This window comes from Chlorocebus sabaeus, chromosome 18 (genome assembly GCF_047675955.1).
Source record: "Chlorocebus sabaeus isolate Y175 chromosome 18, mChlSab1.0.hap1, whole genome shotgun sequence".
Lineage (NCBI taxonomy): Eukaryota > Metazoa > Chordata > Mammalia > Primates > Cercopithecidae > Chlorocebus > Chlorocebus sabaeus.
The window spans coordinates 68,526,992-68,541,626 of NC_132921.1; the positions used below are offsets into that span (position 1 = coordinate 68,526,992).

Here is a 14,635-nt window from a genome sequence, read left to right on the forward strand (position 1 = left end):
TGTGTTCCCACAGATCCCTAACTGCTAAGAGTAGCTCACTACCTGGGCTGTTTGTGCAAGCAACGTGGTTTATGCTGAACACCTGCTTTCCTCCTGGGAGTCGAGTTTTGCTATGTGCTAGGCAGAGGGTGCCTACCAGTACAGCTCCAACAAATCCCTGGATACAGAATCTCTGACAGGCTTCCCTGGGCAGAAGCATCACCACATGGTGCTGCATTTTTCTTGCTGGGGGAGGAGTGCTCTCCAGGATCCCATACGGGGAGAGGACTTCATGGATTCCTCCAGACTCTGCTGTGTCCTTTTGTCCCATCTGGCTGGACCTCCTTAATAAATCTTAGCCGTAAGTACAGTTATATGCTGGATCCTGGGGGTCCTGGTGAACCTCTGAATGTGGTGGTAGTCCTGGAGACCCCCAATCCACCATGAAAACCAGTCCGTGTGCTAAACTTCTCATCTATGTGATCGCCATGCTTCAGCATGAACCACCAATTTTCTAAGAATTATCATTAAAAAGCAGGTAATTCCTAAAATCATCCATGTAATTTGAAATGGCATATATATGGGGATTATCTATGGAAAATTGGAAAGTGGAGGCCAGAGAATACATTTTAAACTCTTGACTTTTAAAATAAAAGGTCTCTGTAGTAATATTTTTACTTACAAATTAGAGATCAGCAATCTTATTAATAACTTTATTCCAAGTGAAATCATAACGGCAGTGACAGAGAAAGCGGTCGTAGAGGCCGTCGCCAGTAGGGGAGGGTCAGGAGGCACTGAGGGGAACAGGTGGAGGTGGGGGCTGGCCCTGCCTCTCCCTCTCCTTTCAGACTCTTCAACCAGGTCTTCCCGGAACCATCCACCCTAGAGGCGGCACCCTAGGGCTGGGCTCCGCTCCCTAACCTTCCTCAGCCACCCACACATCTGAGTTGCTGGGGAGCTTGTTAAAGATGGAGAGTCCCAGGCCCGCCTTGCAGATCCTAGGAAGGTTAATATTTGTTCAAGGAATCTGCCTAGGAGTTCATGGGACACTAGTGTTGTAGAGGAATGTAGCTTGAGAAACACCAGTTTCCTCTGTCAATTTTGCTAGAAGAAGCTAATGAAGAGTGCTGGGGTTTTTTTTGTTTTGTTTTGTTTTGTTTTTGGGGGTTAATCTTGTTCAAGTCATTGAGGACTATATCATTTCAAGTGATTGTGGTTTAGATATTAACATCATCCTATAGATGAAAATTTGACCTCTATTTTAAACTCTCTTATTGTATTTAAAGTGCATATTCAGAAAATAAACTTTCCCCAAATGGACCAGGAGTTACCAGTGGGCAAAAGGCTCTATTGTTCGCCTGTATGTCCCCAACTCCTGGCACAATACCAGAGTTCAGGTCACTTTGCTGAATGAATGAATGAATGAATGAATGAATGCACTGATCTCAGATGGGTAATGGTGGGAAGGGACAGCCCCACAAAATGATTCTCTAGGATCTGCAGGGTGGGCCTGGGAATCTCCATCCTTCACATGCTCCCCACCAACTCAGATGTGTGGGGGGCTGAGGAAGGTTAGGGAGCAGAGTCCAACCCAGGGGCATCACCTCCAGGTGGGCAGGTCCTGGGAAGACCTGGTTGGAGATGCCCAAGAGGAGCACAGCTGAAGCCTCAGTGTGCAGTCAGGGCTGCAGGACTAACGTTCAACTTGGCTTCTGTGACCACTGCCCATGGCCTCTCAAATTTGATGCAAACTTCAGCTGAGCTTCTTTGGCTCCAGTGTTCCCTCGCTCAATGGCTCTCCACCTATGCTAGACTGAGATCTCGTTTCCCTGCCCCTGAAAGGCCCTCGATGTCTCTGACTGTCCAAATTCCACCCGCCCATCTTTTACGGATTGGGTCTCAAATGGTACTTCCTTTTGTTCTGGGTGGGAAAATAATAGGGTTTAGACTCAAACAGATTCAGGTTTGTGGTCAGGTTTCATATTGTCCTAGAGGCTTAATTAACATAGGGCAAGTTACTTATATTCTCTGGGCCTCAGTTTCCTCAACTGGATTCTCCCCTACCTGGAAAGACTGAGATGATCACAGAGCACAATGTGAGAAGAGAAGCTGGCACTCTCCTGGCACAGAGGAGGGGCTCCACAGACAGCTGCTCACGCCCATCTCCTGGCACCACACCCTCCTCTCATTTCTCCCCAAGGCCTTTAGATCCTAGTTCTCTCAGAGCCCTTTCCAGGCCCTATTATTCTAGTAATTAGATTACTAGTCCTCTCTCCAAACTCCATCCAACTGTAAGCACCTCCTTTTGTTTTTCACCTAACAAATCAACGACGTCAAAAATTATGTTCTACGATGAAAAAGGCCACATACCCAACCCTCTAGTGTGTTGCTGGTGGCAGTGCACATTGTTTTTAAAAAACATTTTAAAAAATTATTTGGAAGCGCATGTTAGGAATCCTCAAAATGCAAATTCTTTGACTAAATAATTCCACTTCTTCTTTTTTTTTTTTTTTTTTTTTTTGAGACGGAGTCTTGCTCTGTTGCCCAGGCTGGAGCGCAGTGGCACGATCTCAGCTCACTGCAACCTCTGCCTCCCAGGTTCAAGCAATTCTCCTGCCTCAGCCTCCTGAGTAGCTGGGATTACAGGTGTCCACCACTATGCCAGGCTAATTTTTGTATTTTTAGTAGAGACGGGGTTGGCCTTGTTGGCCAGGCTGGTTTTGAACTCCTGACTTCAGATGACCCACCTACCTCAGCCTCCCAAAGTGCTGGGATTACAGGTGTGAGCCACCGTGCCCAGCCAATAATTCTACTTCTTAATATCTACCCTGATAAGAATCTGAAATACAGAAAAAGATGAGATATATACAGTATAAATAAATATTTGATATTTCAATATAGAAAAATATATAAAGTATTTGCATAAGAAGTCCATCACTACATAATTTAAAATAACAAAATATTAAAGTTTAAATATCTCACAGGACTATATCATTTCATCTGATTATAGTGTAGATAGGAAATTCAAGAACAAAGTTTTAATGAAGTATCATGTAACTATTTATAACAGCACTTCAGACATTCATTACAACCTGGCAGAGACACAGCCTGTGCTAGTATATCAAGTAATACCTGTATGGAAACGCTAAGATAAAAGCTGGAAAGGAAAGTCCAAACTCTTTGTGACTGTATGTAAGAATGCTCTGTGATCTCTGTGTCACTTCACATCATGGGTTTCAATGTAACTGTACTTTTGTATAGAACTGAGTTCAATTATTCTGGCATAACATTGACCTGTCTTAGAGTTCATGGTATTGGTGGCCACCAATGATTTTTTTTCTATGAGAGTTTACTGCCTTATCCTTGGTCCACAGTACCATGAGGCTCTGCTGTTTGTGCTAGGTGGAAACATCCCAGAATCATAGAAATGGACAGAAGCCACTGCATGATAGCACAAAGATAGATTATACTGGTTGCACAGATTACACCGTTCTATATTTGGAGGGGTCAGTAACCACCTCTTCCTTTACTTGACCACAGGGCCCTTTCTCCTCTCTTAGGATATTCCATTCCCAGTGAGCACTTTTCTTCCAGGGTGCCTCCTTCTCCTTTGGAGATAGCATGCAAGTTTCTCTCTCTACTTGGTTGCACTGTGAATGGTAATTGGGAACTTACTTGAGTTCAAGGGTGGCATTGTGGTGCAACTGTGTGAAGTCTCTTCTCCGCATGATTTCCAGCAAAGATGTCCCATTCTGTTGCATGCTCTGAAGCGTAGAATTGAGTAGCAGGAAATCTTCATCCAAAGTCTGATTTAAAGTTGTCTTTTCAATAATTTCTATGGAGAAAATTCACCAATTATTTAATAAGCCTCTGAAAAGTGGCTAGTAGCAAGTGAAAAACTTAGACACTTCTCTGCTGAGGACTGCTCAGTTTACCTAAGCTGAGTTGGACCTCCAAGCCAGGCCAGGCCACCTGGTGTACCCCAATGTACTCTGTACATCCCTTAACTAAACATCCATGAACTTGGGATTACTAGCCTATTTCAAAGTCTTTCCATGCACCAATAAACTCCCTAAAGGCAGGGACATGGTGTCAACCTCAGCATTTCCTTGTACCTGGCAGAGACATCTGCACATGAAAAATAAATGTTCTCAATAAATATTTACTACATACATAAACCACCAATGCTTGATCCTACTTTTTTAATTACACATAATTTGTTCTAATAATTTCCTTACCTTTTGCCCTATAAAGTCTGATTTGCATTGGATTCTGTACTTTTTAAGCCCTTACACTATAATTCAAAAAGAAGAGTGATCATATATTTCTGGTAGCTGGAAAACTGAAAATAGCACGCTAAAAGCCACAGCACACCCAACTGAGAAATGATTAAATTATTCTAATATGATGGATATACTTGGTACCAAACTTCAGTACCAAACTGAAGTCCCAAATACCATCAGCTCCTATTCTGGGCAAATGGATGGGGAGCTACCATACTAACTTTACCATAACGCGGCTTGAGAATTAGGATCTAAGTTTCAGGTGTAATGCAGAAAATTAAAAAAGAAATATGCATTTTTTAAAGCTAAAACTCTCAGTGAAAGACTAAAGCTTACACATTTCAGGATCCCCAAACTATTGCAGTCCCTCTGGTTCCAGAAAGCCCAATGCAAGAGATACACATCTATTCGTATGTTTAAAAAAGCGACAGTGACTTCTTACTAGATAAGGACAGACACTTCAAACTAGACGCAGCCACACTACCTGTGATGTTCATCCGCAACCTCCCAATGGCTATGGCCAGGTCTCGACTCTCCTTGAAGATTCTCTCAGTTGCCCTATTCACCTTTTGGGTACTTGCTACCATTCTAGTGAGCTGGTGGAAAAATAAAGTCTCAGGTTGGTTTGACTTTAAGGAGTCTGACTTTAAATAATATGCAAACTTTAGTATTCCGTGGTTGTCGCTTATCAGCAACAACATATATGCCAGAATAGAGAGTAAAGATGAGCACTATTATGCAAGCTGAGGTTCATATTTTGGGGTTATAAATGGACGCGGTAGTTAATGAAATAATCTACAACTCACTCAGTGTAGGAAAAGATGGGTATGTTTTCAAAAGCAGTCTAATTGTGTATTCAACTACAGATTCTCCTAGTGTCTATACTGTGAAGGCCCTCGATTCACTTTAAAACCCAAATATACAGAATATAGAAAGCAAACCTTACTGATTTGTATGGCCTATGAAATGTTAGTCTCTAGGAGTTAAGAACACGGAGTCAGGCAAGCTGATTTTAGACCTGATTCTGCCAGGCTGTGGATAGGCCCAGACATCTCCAAGCATTGTCTGTAATACTTGGGAAACAGTAATGCTTACCTCCCGGGGCTGCTACGAGAACTACACAAGATGAGAGCCAGGAAGTCAGCAGCCCAGAGGCTGCCACTTAGCTGTCCTCAGCTGTTATCTTTACTGGGATTTTTACTATTTGTAAAAGGAAAGGTTGTTTGTAATTTCCAAGAATGTAAAGTAACTCAGACTGGGTCTAAAAGTGTTTTCTAGTCAAGACCAAGTAGAATCTTCTTTATTGGATACAGAGAATTTATTTTAATCAGCTTATCATTTCCAACCAAATGTTTGCCTGATGAGGTACTTAAACCCAAACTTAAACCCTTCAACTTTTTCCAAAACATCGTTAATTCTAAATTAACAGGAGCCAAACTATACTTTCCAGGGTGATGTTTGTTTGTGTGTGCATGTGTTGATGGAGACAGACATCCATATGTATAGATACAGCATCACAGTACACACACACACACACACACAAAAAATTCATAAATGAAAAAATAGTAAATTTGACAGTAATCCTTCCTCACCATCTGCAGAGGGCGAGATTCTTTTTTAGGTCACTAAATGCCATTCCTGTCACAGGTTAAACAGAATAAATAATTCCCTGATGACATAAAAACAAGCTCACTTGCCACTCAGGGCCCTAAAATCAGAACCACTTCAACCTGAAGCCTGAAGGTTGCACAGACACCACGTCGTGAGGTCTGTGCGCTCCCTGCTCCACGCAGAAAGTTTCAGAGAGCATTACTGATGTTCAGTCCATGCTTTTGGGCTCACCATGTGCTTGGTTACTGAATGAATTTAGGAGAAGGAAGAAACCTCGGCAATCTTTTCATCCCCGCCCCCACCCTTTGTTTCAGAGGAGAAAATGTAAGTCAGAGCCAAGAGACTGCCCAACTCTGTCCTCAGCAGAGATGACAACAGACATTAAGTCGGGAGCCTTTTCCCACTAAACCACAGAAACTGGCAGGGTCAAAACCAATTTGATGATTAAGTAACTGGAGCACAGCTCGTCGGAGGAAGAGGCTGGCATGATGTAATTAGAACCTTGCAGACAGCCCCAAGGCAATTGTTCAGGAGGGCTGATGGGAGGGACCGAGAGGAAAGTTGGTTCATTATGGAAAGAATTTACCTTCTTTTGCAGGTTGTCCGTTTCTTCTGCAACACCTTCAAGCTTAATTCTTCCCACGTCCTTTTGCATATTTTCTCTTAATAAAGATTCCTAGGAAGAATGGAGGAAATAAATTATAATGCTTCGCAGTAAAATGTTCTGATTCTTAACTAAGAAGCACTTGTTATTTCCTTTTTGTTCACAGAAAGAAATTCTTCTTTCCTTGGAACTGTCATTTGAAAAAAAGAAAAGAAAATAGATCACATTTACTTAGGTTTCGATTATAGTGACAAGATTCCATACTGCCATCCTTTGCATTATATTTCTGATATAGGTATAAATTTAAAATCTGGTGTGATAAGCAGAATCTGATACTGCTGCAATTCTCAGATAAAATTATAGCTTTATCTCAATAGCAGAGTCACACAAATTTAATTATAATTGCAACACCTAAGAAAAAAAAGCCTTTAGGCTAAACTACAAAAGAATTCAATAAAGAAAGATTTATAAACACTAAAAATAAAGAAAAATAAAGTGCTTAATTTATGCCAACATCCTTCTAATTTCTTGTATGATTTTGTTTAAACCTTAAAACTCAATGAAAACTTTACATAAACACAAAAAGTTATTTAAAGAAAACGGACAAGTGGTTTATTTAGAGCAAATCATTCAAAATGAGTTAAAATTTAAATCAAATATTTGTCTTATTTGATATATATAAAATTGTTATATCCCTGGGACCCATACTGGCAGATTAATATACTGATTGTATATGTAGTGATTGGAAAAAACATTTAAATATTCTTTTTAAAATAGATTTAAAAGCTCTCATTTTTCAAAAACACTTTGTGACATTTGAGGAAAGTATAACATAAAAACATCTCTTAGCGGTCCCTAAAAGACCACTGCAAATCAAGATGGATCCAAGAACCAGCTCCATCCCAACACACACACAAACACACACACAAACACACACACCCCTCTAAGGAAGTATTAAGTTTGAGGAAAACTCGTATCTAAGAAAAGGCATTTAGGAATGGCCATCCCTTTTATTGCTACCCGGCACACTGCATAGATTATGTCAAATTCTAACGTATATATAAAGCAAAATTTAAGAATCACATTGTTTTCCAATTACAATTAAAAGTGGGTCAGGGGCAGTGACTCATGCCTGTAATCCCAGAAATTTGAGAGGTCAAGGTGGGAGGATCTCTTGAGCTTAGCAGTTCAAGACCAGCCTGGACAACATAGCGAGAGCTCATCTCTATTAAAAATAAAAATAAAAAAACTAGCTGGGCATGGTGGCGTGTGCCTGTAGTCTCAGCTACCTGGGAGGCTAAGGCAGGAGGATCCCTTGAGCTATGGAGGTTAAGGCTGCAGTGGACCATGACTGCGCCACCGCATGCCAACCTGGGTGACTGAGGGAGACCCTGTCTCAAAAAAATAATAAAATAAATAAATAAAATAATAAAAATAAATAAGTGCTATAGTAGGACACGGTCTACTAAGTTAATTTCTTAACTCTTCATCCTTTTTCGACCTAGGCCCTGTTGATGAAAACATAAAACTACGATTTACTGCCAGACATTTAATGCAGTCTTCCAGGGAGGAGAGATTCTGTGCCCTGCAACTCTAGTGAAGTGGATAACAATATACTTAAAGAAAATGGTTCATCTTCAGCATGAGCCAACTTTAAAGAAGATACTATTCAGATTTATTTTCTGTTTTTCTTTTTCTTTCTCTTTTCTTTTCTTTTCTTTTTTTTTTTTTTTGAGACAGAGCCTTGCTCTGTCACCAGGCTGGAGTGCAGTGGTGCGATCTCGGTTCATTGCAACCTCCATCTCCCAGGTTCAAGCAATTCTCCTGCCTCAGCCTCCCAAGTAGCTGGGATTACAGGCGCACGCCACTGTGCCCAGCTAATTTTTGTATTTTTAGTAGAGACGGGGTTTCACCATGTTGGCCAGGATGGTCTTGATCTCTTGACCTCATGATCTGCCTGCTTTGGCCTCCCAAAGTGCTGGGATGCTGGGATTACAGGTGTGAGCCACCGTGCCTGGTCTATTTTCTGCTTTTCTAATAGGGCAGCTGTTTTTAAACACCCAAAGTTGTCTTACAGAAGAGCAAGTGGATTTGGTCTTATCCCAAAAGGCAGAATGAGGGCCACAGAGGACAGCATTGATAAGGAGTCCTCCAGGGAGCACTCAAACAATGAAAGCTGCCAATTGTGAAACAAGCTAGCATGTGAGATAAGTAAGTAAGTGCCTGTCACTGGTCACAGTCAAGGAAAGACTGGAAACCTGCCCACAGGGGCTGATGGAAGTTGGGCTCTCACACTGCAGGGGGGACACATGCAATGACTCCCACCATTCCCAATGACTATATCCCTCAATGATACAAGTGTCTGTTCATCTCCGTATTTCCAGTACCTACCTGGAGATATTTAGTTGTATTTTCCAAGTTTGACAAAATTGCATATGGGACAGGGATAATGCCAGTGAGGTTCAGAGAAAGAATGGCATCACCAATCTCATCCAAGCCATTCAGCAGCACACCGACACATTCATCATCACAGGCTACAAGACAAATTTTTAAAAAGGAGAGTTAAAGTTAACGCGGTGTGGTCTGCCCATTTTTTCATGGGGTTGCACAAGCTGTTTTGTGAAAATGACATACGCGGTCAGAGTACACTCCAAGACCCGGTGCACCATATCTGATCTCATTCTCACTCCAACTGTGCCATGGGTGGCACGGCAGGAAGTGCTAGGCCCCTATTCAATGATGATGCCAAGACTCAGATCAGATACGTAACTTCCCTGAGGTCACACAGAAAGAAACAGCTGAGGCCGAGAGTGGCGCCCAGCTCTGGCACACATTTCGTTCTTCTGCCCCCATGGTGATGCTGCCTGGTTCATCTTTAACTAGGACCCACCGCACTGAATCCCAGCATTCCCTTCCACAGCCTGCTTGTCACCTCCCCAGACAGTTTGCAAATGCATCTTTCGCAAGTACAAGTGAAGGACACTGGACAGAACAGTGGGGGTGTTTATGCCTATAATCAACACAAAAGTCAAAGCAAAAAAGACCTCCAATGCCATGATCCTAACAGGCCTCCTTATCTTCCCCATTAACCCCTGAGAAGACATCCCAAGATGACTATCTCATGCACTTGCTGGTAAAATAAATCAGAACTGGAAAAAAAGTTTACAAAAGTCCATGATAGGCTGGGCGTGGGGGTTCACACCTGTAATCCCAGCACTTTGGGAGGTTGAGGCGGGCAGACTGCCTGAGGTCAGGAGTTCAAGACCAGCCTGGCCAATGTAGTGAAACCCTGTCTCTACTAAAAATACAAAAATTAGCCAGGCAAGGTGGTGGACACCTGTGATCCCAGCTACTCGGGAGGCTGAGGCAGAGGAATCACTTGAGTCCAGGAGGCGGAGGTTGTAGTGAGCCGAGATTGCGCTACTGCACTCCAACCTGGGGGACACAGCGAGACTACATTTAAAAAAAAAAAAAAAAAAAAAAAATCCATGATACCCAAGAGCGGAAGCTCTCATAAAATTGGGGTAACACATATGACAACCCCACAAAGCTGTTTCCTCTCCCGCACTGAATCACTCCCGGCTCCACTAAAGGAAATATTAATGCCACTAAACGAGAAAGTTGAAATCACTGTGCTGTTCTGAGTGCCAGAGGAATAAACTGGTATCTTAGAACCTCCTGCCGCAGCTGGAAAACACATGATGAAAGGTTCAGTTCAGCAGATACAACAGTGATCTATGCTTAGAAAATAACAAAATGAAAATAAAACAGGAGGTTTGTATCCTGCGGACACTTTAGTGTGCCACCACCGCTTCTTTCCCAACACATTTGGGAGGAAAAATCATCTTTACACATTTAGAGGAGAAATACTCACAAACACAATCCGTTTCCATCAGAATGTGCCTCGGTTCACACTCATCGCACCGGAGCCCCGAGGCCCCCAGCCTGCAAACGCACTGCCCAGATATGCGGTCACAGTCGCCATGGACAGAGCCGTGCGGGTTGCAGTCACACTTCTGGCAACTGCCACCTAGTGTTTGAGGGTTCCCATAATAGCCCAAGGAGCACCTACAGAAAGGAAGGAACATACATACAGACAGGATGGTCAATACCAGCTTCTAACTCACGACAGTAATCATTTGCACCAAATGAAATGCAAAGCACAGATCCATTCACCTTGGGAAAACTTGTTTTGGAACAGTAATGAGGTCTTATTTCAATCAAGCACATGCAAATTGATAATGGCTCCCAGATCACTATAGTAAATATGCCCAACACCTTATAAAAGAAACAGAGTACCCAGGGATTTCCACATGACAATCCACCCGTGTACCTTTCACAATGTTGGCCTTCATAGCCCAGGAGACAGGCGTCACAACGGAAATCGTGGTCACCTTCCAAGACACAAGTGGGACTAAAACTGGAGGAAAAGAATTTCTTCTTGAATTTTCAGATACACAAATTTCCATCTTTCCTTAAAGTACTTATTCATTACTCTTAGGATACACTATACTGGTCTCAAAGTTACGTGATCACACATAGCTTTTTAGAGCTTACAATCTACTGGGCAAAAGGAAGGAAAATAAATGTAATCAATAAGTGCATGCACATCTTGTATCCAAAAGACATTCATAAGACCCTGTCCAGGGGTAATCGTGTGAATGTTAAGTGGAAGAAGACTGACCTTAGGGATTATCACTAATTAGCCACCCAACAAGAGAGTGTCCCAAGGAAAAAGCGTCTTTGCTTACTAAATGATAAGGTGGTAAGAGAGTTGAAACAACTATAAGCAAGCATGAAAACCCACATGGGGAAGATGGCTGAACACACGCTGACAAAAAGAACTTTATTGACTGTAATGTAAGGTGAGGAAGCCAAGCCAGGGAAGCAAAGGCAAGGAAGTAGAGTGGAATTGGAGAATCGATGAACCTAAAGGCAGGCAGCGAGTTATGTGGTAGGCTACCAGAAGCAAAATGACAGAGCCTCTCAAGGTGTAATCATTGACTGGGATTTGATCTCCTCATTCATGGATTTCTGCTTTTGTTTTACTCCTTTTTCTCAACATCCTCTACCCTCTGCCTTCACGTTTTAAATTACCAATGCGCCATCTAGAGGCTGAACTGGGTGCATGCAAACTACTGGGGACAATAAAAAACAACACCGGTTAGAGCCAAGCCTGGTTCCTTCTGGTTAGCAAGATGAAGTTTCCAGCATCAGTTACCAGCCCCATACCACTTCTGACTCTTTTTCCTCCTTAAAATAGTAAAGGGACAGACTTCAGTGGAAACAAAATACGTAGAAAATAAAGCATGTGTTTTAGGGCATCTCAGATTCCGAGCACACACGAATGTTCACATCCTCACAATCTCTTCCTGATAGCATAACTTTAATTTATTAATGTGGACTTTGGGGACGTTTATAACTTTTTTTTTAAGAAGTAAACTATTCAAACAGTACAGAAATGTGCATAGTAGTAGGGTAGAATGTCCTTCCCAATACTTCTCTGGGCACATATAGCCACCTATAACATGGGTATGAATAGACATGTGGATATGAACTTTTTCCAAAATGGCATCACACTATGTATTCAATTACATACTTCAACTGGCCATTTCTCTAATTCTGTGCCTACAGATATACCTTATTCTTTTCTCCATGTTTGTAAAATATTTCACTCTAGGAATGCAACACAATGTATATAATCAATTCCCCGTAAGTAGATATTTGTTTCCCCTATTCCTCATGAGTACAAGCAATGCTAAAACACATCCAACTTTACACACATGAAAGTATTTCTATAGCATAGACTACAGAAATGGAATTGACAAGCCAAAATTCACATATATAGATTTAATATAAAAAATAAGCACTAGTAACAACACATTTTAGGATGCTTCATAGCTTGCCAGGGAAGTGTACATAGTGCCTCTCATTCGGTACTCACCATCGGGCATCATTTACTTGGAGGCAATAAAAAACAGAAGATTCAGACAAATATTAAAAGGAATACTTTGCTGCAGTATACCAAAAGTTAACATTTGATCTTTACATGTTCAATACCTTGCCAAATATTCTAAGTGATAATAAAATATTATTGACGAATTATAATTTTCATTTGAACCAAAGAGGACTCTTTGATATTCTAATTCTCACTTAAAATTTCTGGTTCCCTTTTGCATTCAGATAATTCTGTACAAACATCATGAGTACAAGATAGAAACTAGTCCCAATTTTATCACCATGTGCATTTCAGCACTTAGGCACTAGCTTATATAAATTCTAATCCTATTCTCTTAAATGGTAATTGGGTTCTTTTGTATCATTATCAATAAAATTAATAACAATTCATCTCTATGCAGATTGGATACATATGCTGTGGGCTAAAATGAGTCTTAAAAAACAAAACCTAAAAGTCCTTCCTTTAATTGGTTGCATCCAAACATCCAGTACCAACACAGATGCTTTGCTTTTGAAAAGATTCTCTTCCAATGCTTTTGAGAATGAACACTTTTTCTTAAAATTAACCTTTTGCAACCAAAGGAGAATATTCATTAACACAGACCACTGAGGGTGAACTGGAAGCAGCCCTGGGCAGCCCAGCATGCCAGCTGCACCTGTGGGGGCTCACCTGGCAGGGGGGCTGTGAGGACAGACACACAGAGCACAGTCACTTGCTGAGCCAGCCACCTTCCCATAGTAGCCAGATGCACACACATCGCAATGGTCACCTGCTGTGTTATCGCCGCAGTTCTGGGAGCCCACATTTAAAGGAAGAGGGAAAAAATGGGAGATTGTTAGAAATCATTCTTATCTGGTAATAGCTAAGCACTGCCACGTTTTATATCCGTGAGCTTTTAAAAACATAAGGGGAGCATTTTCCTCCATATTCTTAAAAATCCTGAAAACATTTCCAGCTCTGGGGCTTTCATTCGTCATAAGGCTGCGTTCATCCAATAAAGCCAAGAAATTACTAGCATATTCTTCTTAAGGAAAATAGACATAGGAGCCCGAAAAGCAGTTTGCAGAACCTTAAAACACAGTTTTAAAGTATTTAGTGGCCCAAAAAGCAATCTGAAGCACCAGTTTTGCACATAGTCAGGGTTCAACAACCACATGCAAGGAACTGAAGAATGGATAGACGATTTAGGAAATAGACGATGAGGGAAGAAAACTCACGGTTTTAGAGCACCACTGATAGATTACTGCAATCACCAACTAACTTTCTGTTCATTTTTTTTTTTTTTTTTTTGAGATGAGGTCTCCCTGTGTTACCCAGGCTGGAGTGCAGTGGTGCAATCATAGCTCACTGCAGCTTTGACCTCCAGGGCTCAAGTTCAAGCGATCCTCCTGACTCAGCCTCTCGAGTAGCTGGGACCAGAGGCACACGCCACCACGTTTGTTTAATTTTTAACTTTTTGTACAGATAGGGGGTTGCTATGTTGCCCAGGCTGGTCACAAACTCCTGGCCTCAGGTGATCCTCCTGCCTCGGCTTCCTAAGTAGCTGGGACGACAGGCACGGGCCACCCCATGTGGCATTTCCAGTTAACCTTTACATCATCCTTTGGACCTACGGTCTTTCTATTAAAAAGGGTACACATTTTTAAAGCTAAAAGAACAAGCAGTTCTTCCCATCTGATTCCAATTTGAAATTGGCATTTGCTCAATTCATCTCTATTTACTCAGTCCCTGGCCACAGGATTCCGTGTCTGATGCAGCTGAGTAGAAAAACCAGGATCGCTGAGGAACCCCTAAGCAAACTCCCAGGCTGACTTACACTTTTCTCTTTGGCAGTGAGAGGTGATACAGACAGACTTATTTTTACATGTTAAAAAAGACTATTTTAAGTTCATTGAAATGTTTTTAAAATTCTAGTGTTTTTCATTTTAAAGTTCTATTCCTATTTTTTTCCTGATGAGGACAAATTTTACTGGGATCTACCTGACCTCTCAAACTGATCTCTCTTTAGAAGTAAAATTTGTAATCTCTCTCTTGAAAAGTAAATGTGTTAAAGACATGTGTTCATGGCATGGCCTAAACCTGACAAGGAATAAATATTAGACGATGAGAGAGAATTAAAGATTTTCAGGTTTTCCACGGCTAACACCAGCTCCCCCTGACACACGATGGACTCTGGGCTCCCTAGAGAAGCGAAGACAA

General features: G+C 41.6%; 1 protein-coding gene across 2 annotated transcripts in view; it reads right to left on the minus strand.

Annotated features, from left to right (window-relative positions):
- The window catches only part of LAMA1 (laminin subunit alpha 1), a 166,206-nt gene that overhangs the window by 46,591 nt on the left and 104,980 nt on the right, over positions 1–14,635 (minus strand). For both annotated transcript variants that reach the window (XM_007974613.3, XM_007974614.3), the window contains 7 exons: positions 13,106–13,227; positions 10,811–10,897; positions 10,352–10,545; positions 8,869–9,011; positions 6,460–6,549; positions 4,747–4,858; positions 3,655–3,814 (listed from right to left, as the gene is read on the minus strand). In XM_007974613.3, coding sequence (XP_007972804.3) covers positions 3,655–3,814; positions 4,747–4,858; positions 6,460–6,549; positions 8,869–9,011; positions 10,352–10,545; positions 10,811–10,897; positions 13,106–13,227 — 908 coding nt within the window. The remainder of the gene's footprint in view (positions 1–3,654; positions 3,815–4,746; positions 4,859–6,459; positions 6,550–8,868; positions 9,012–10,351; positions 10,546–10,810; positions 10,898–13,105; positions 13,228–14,635) is intronic.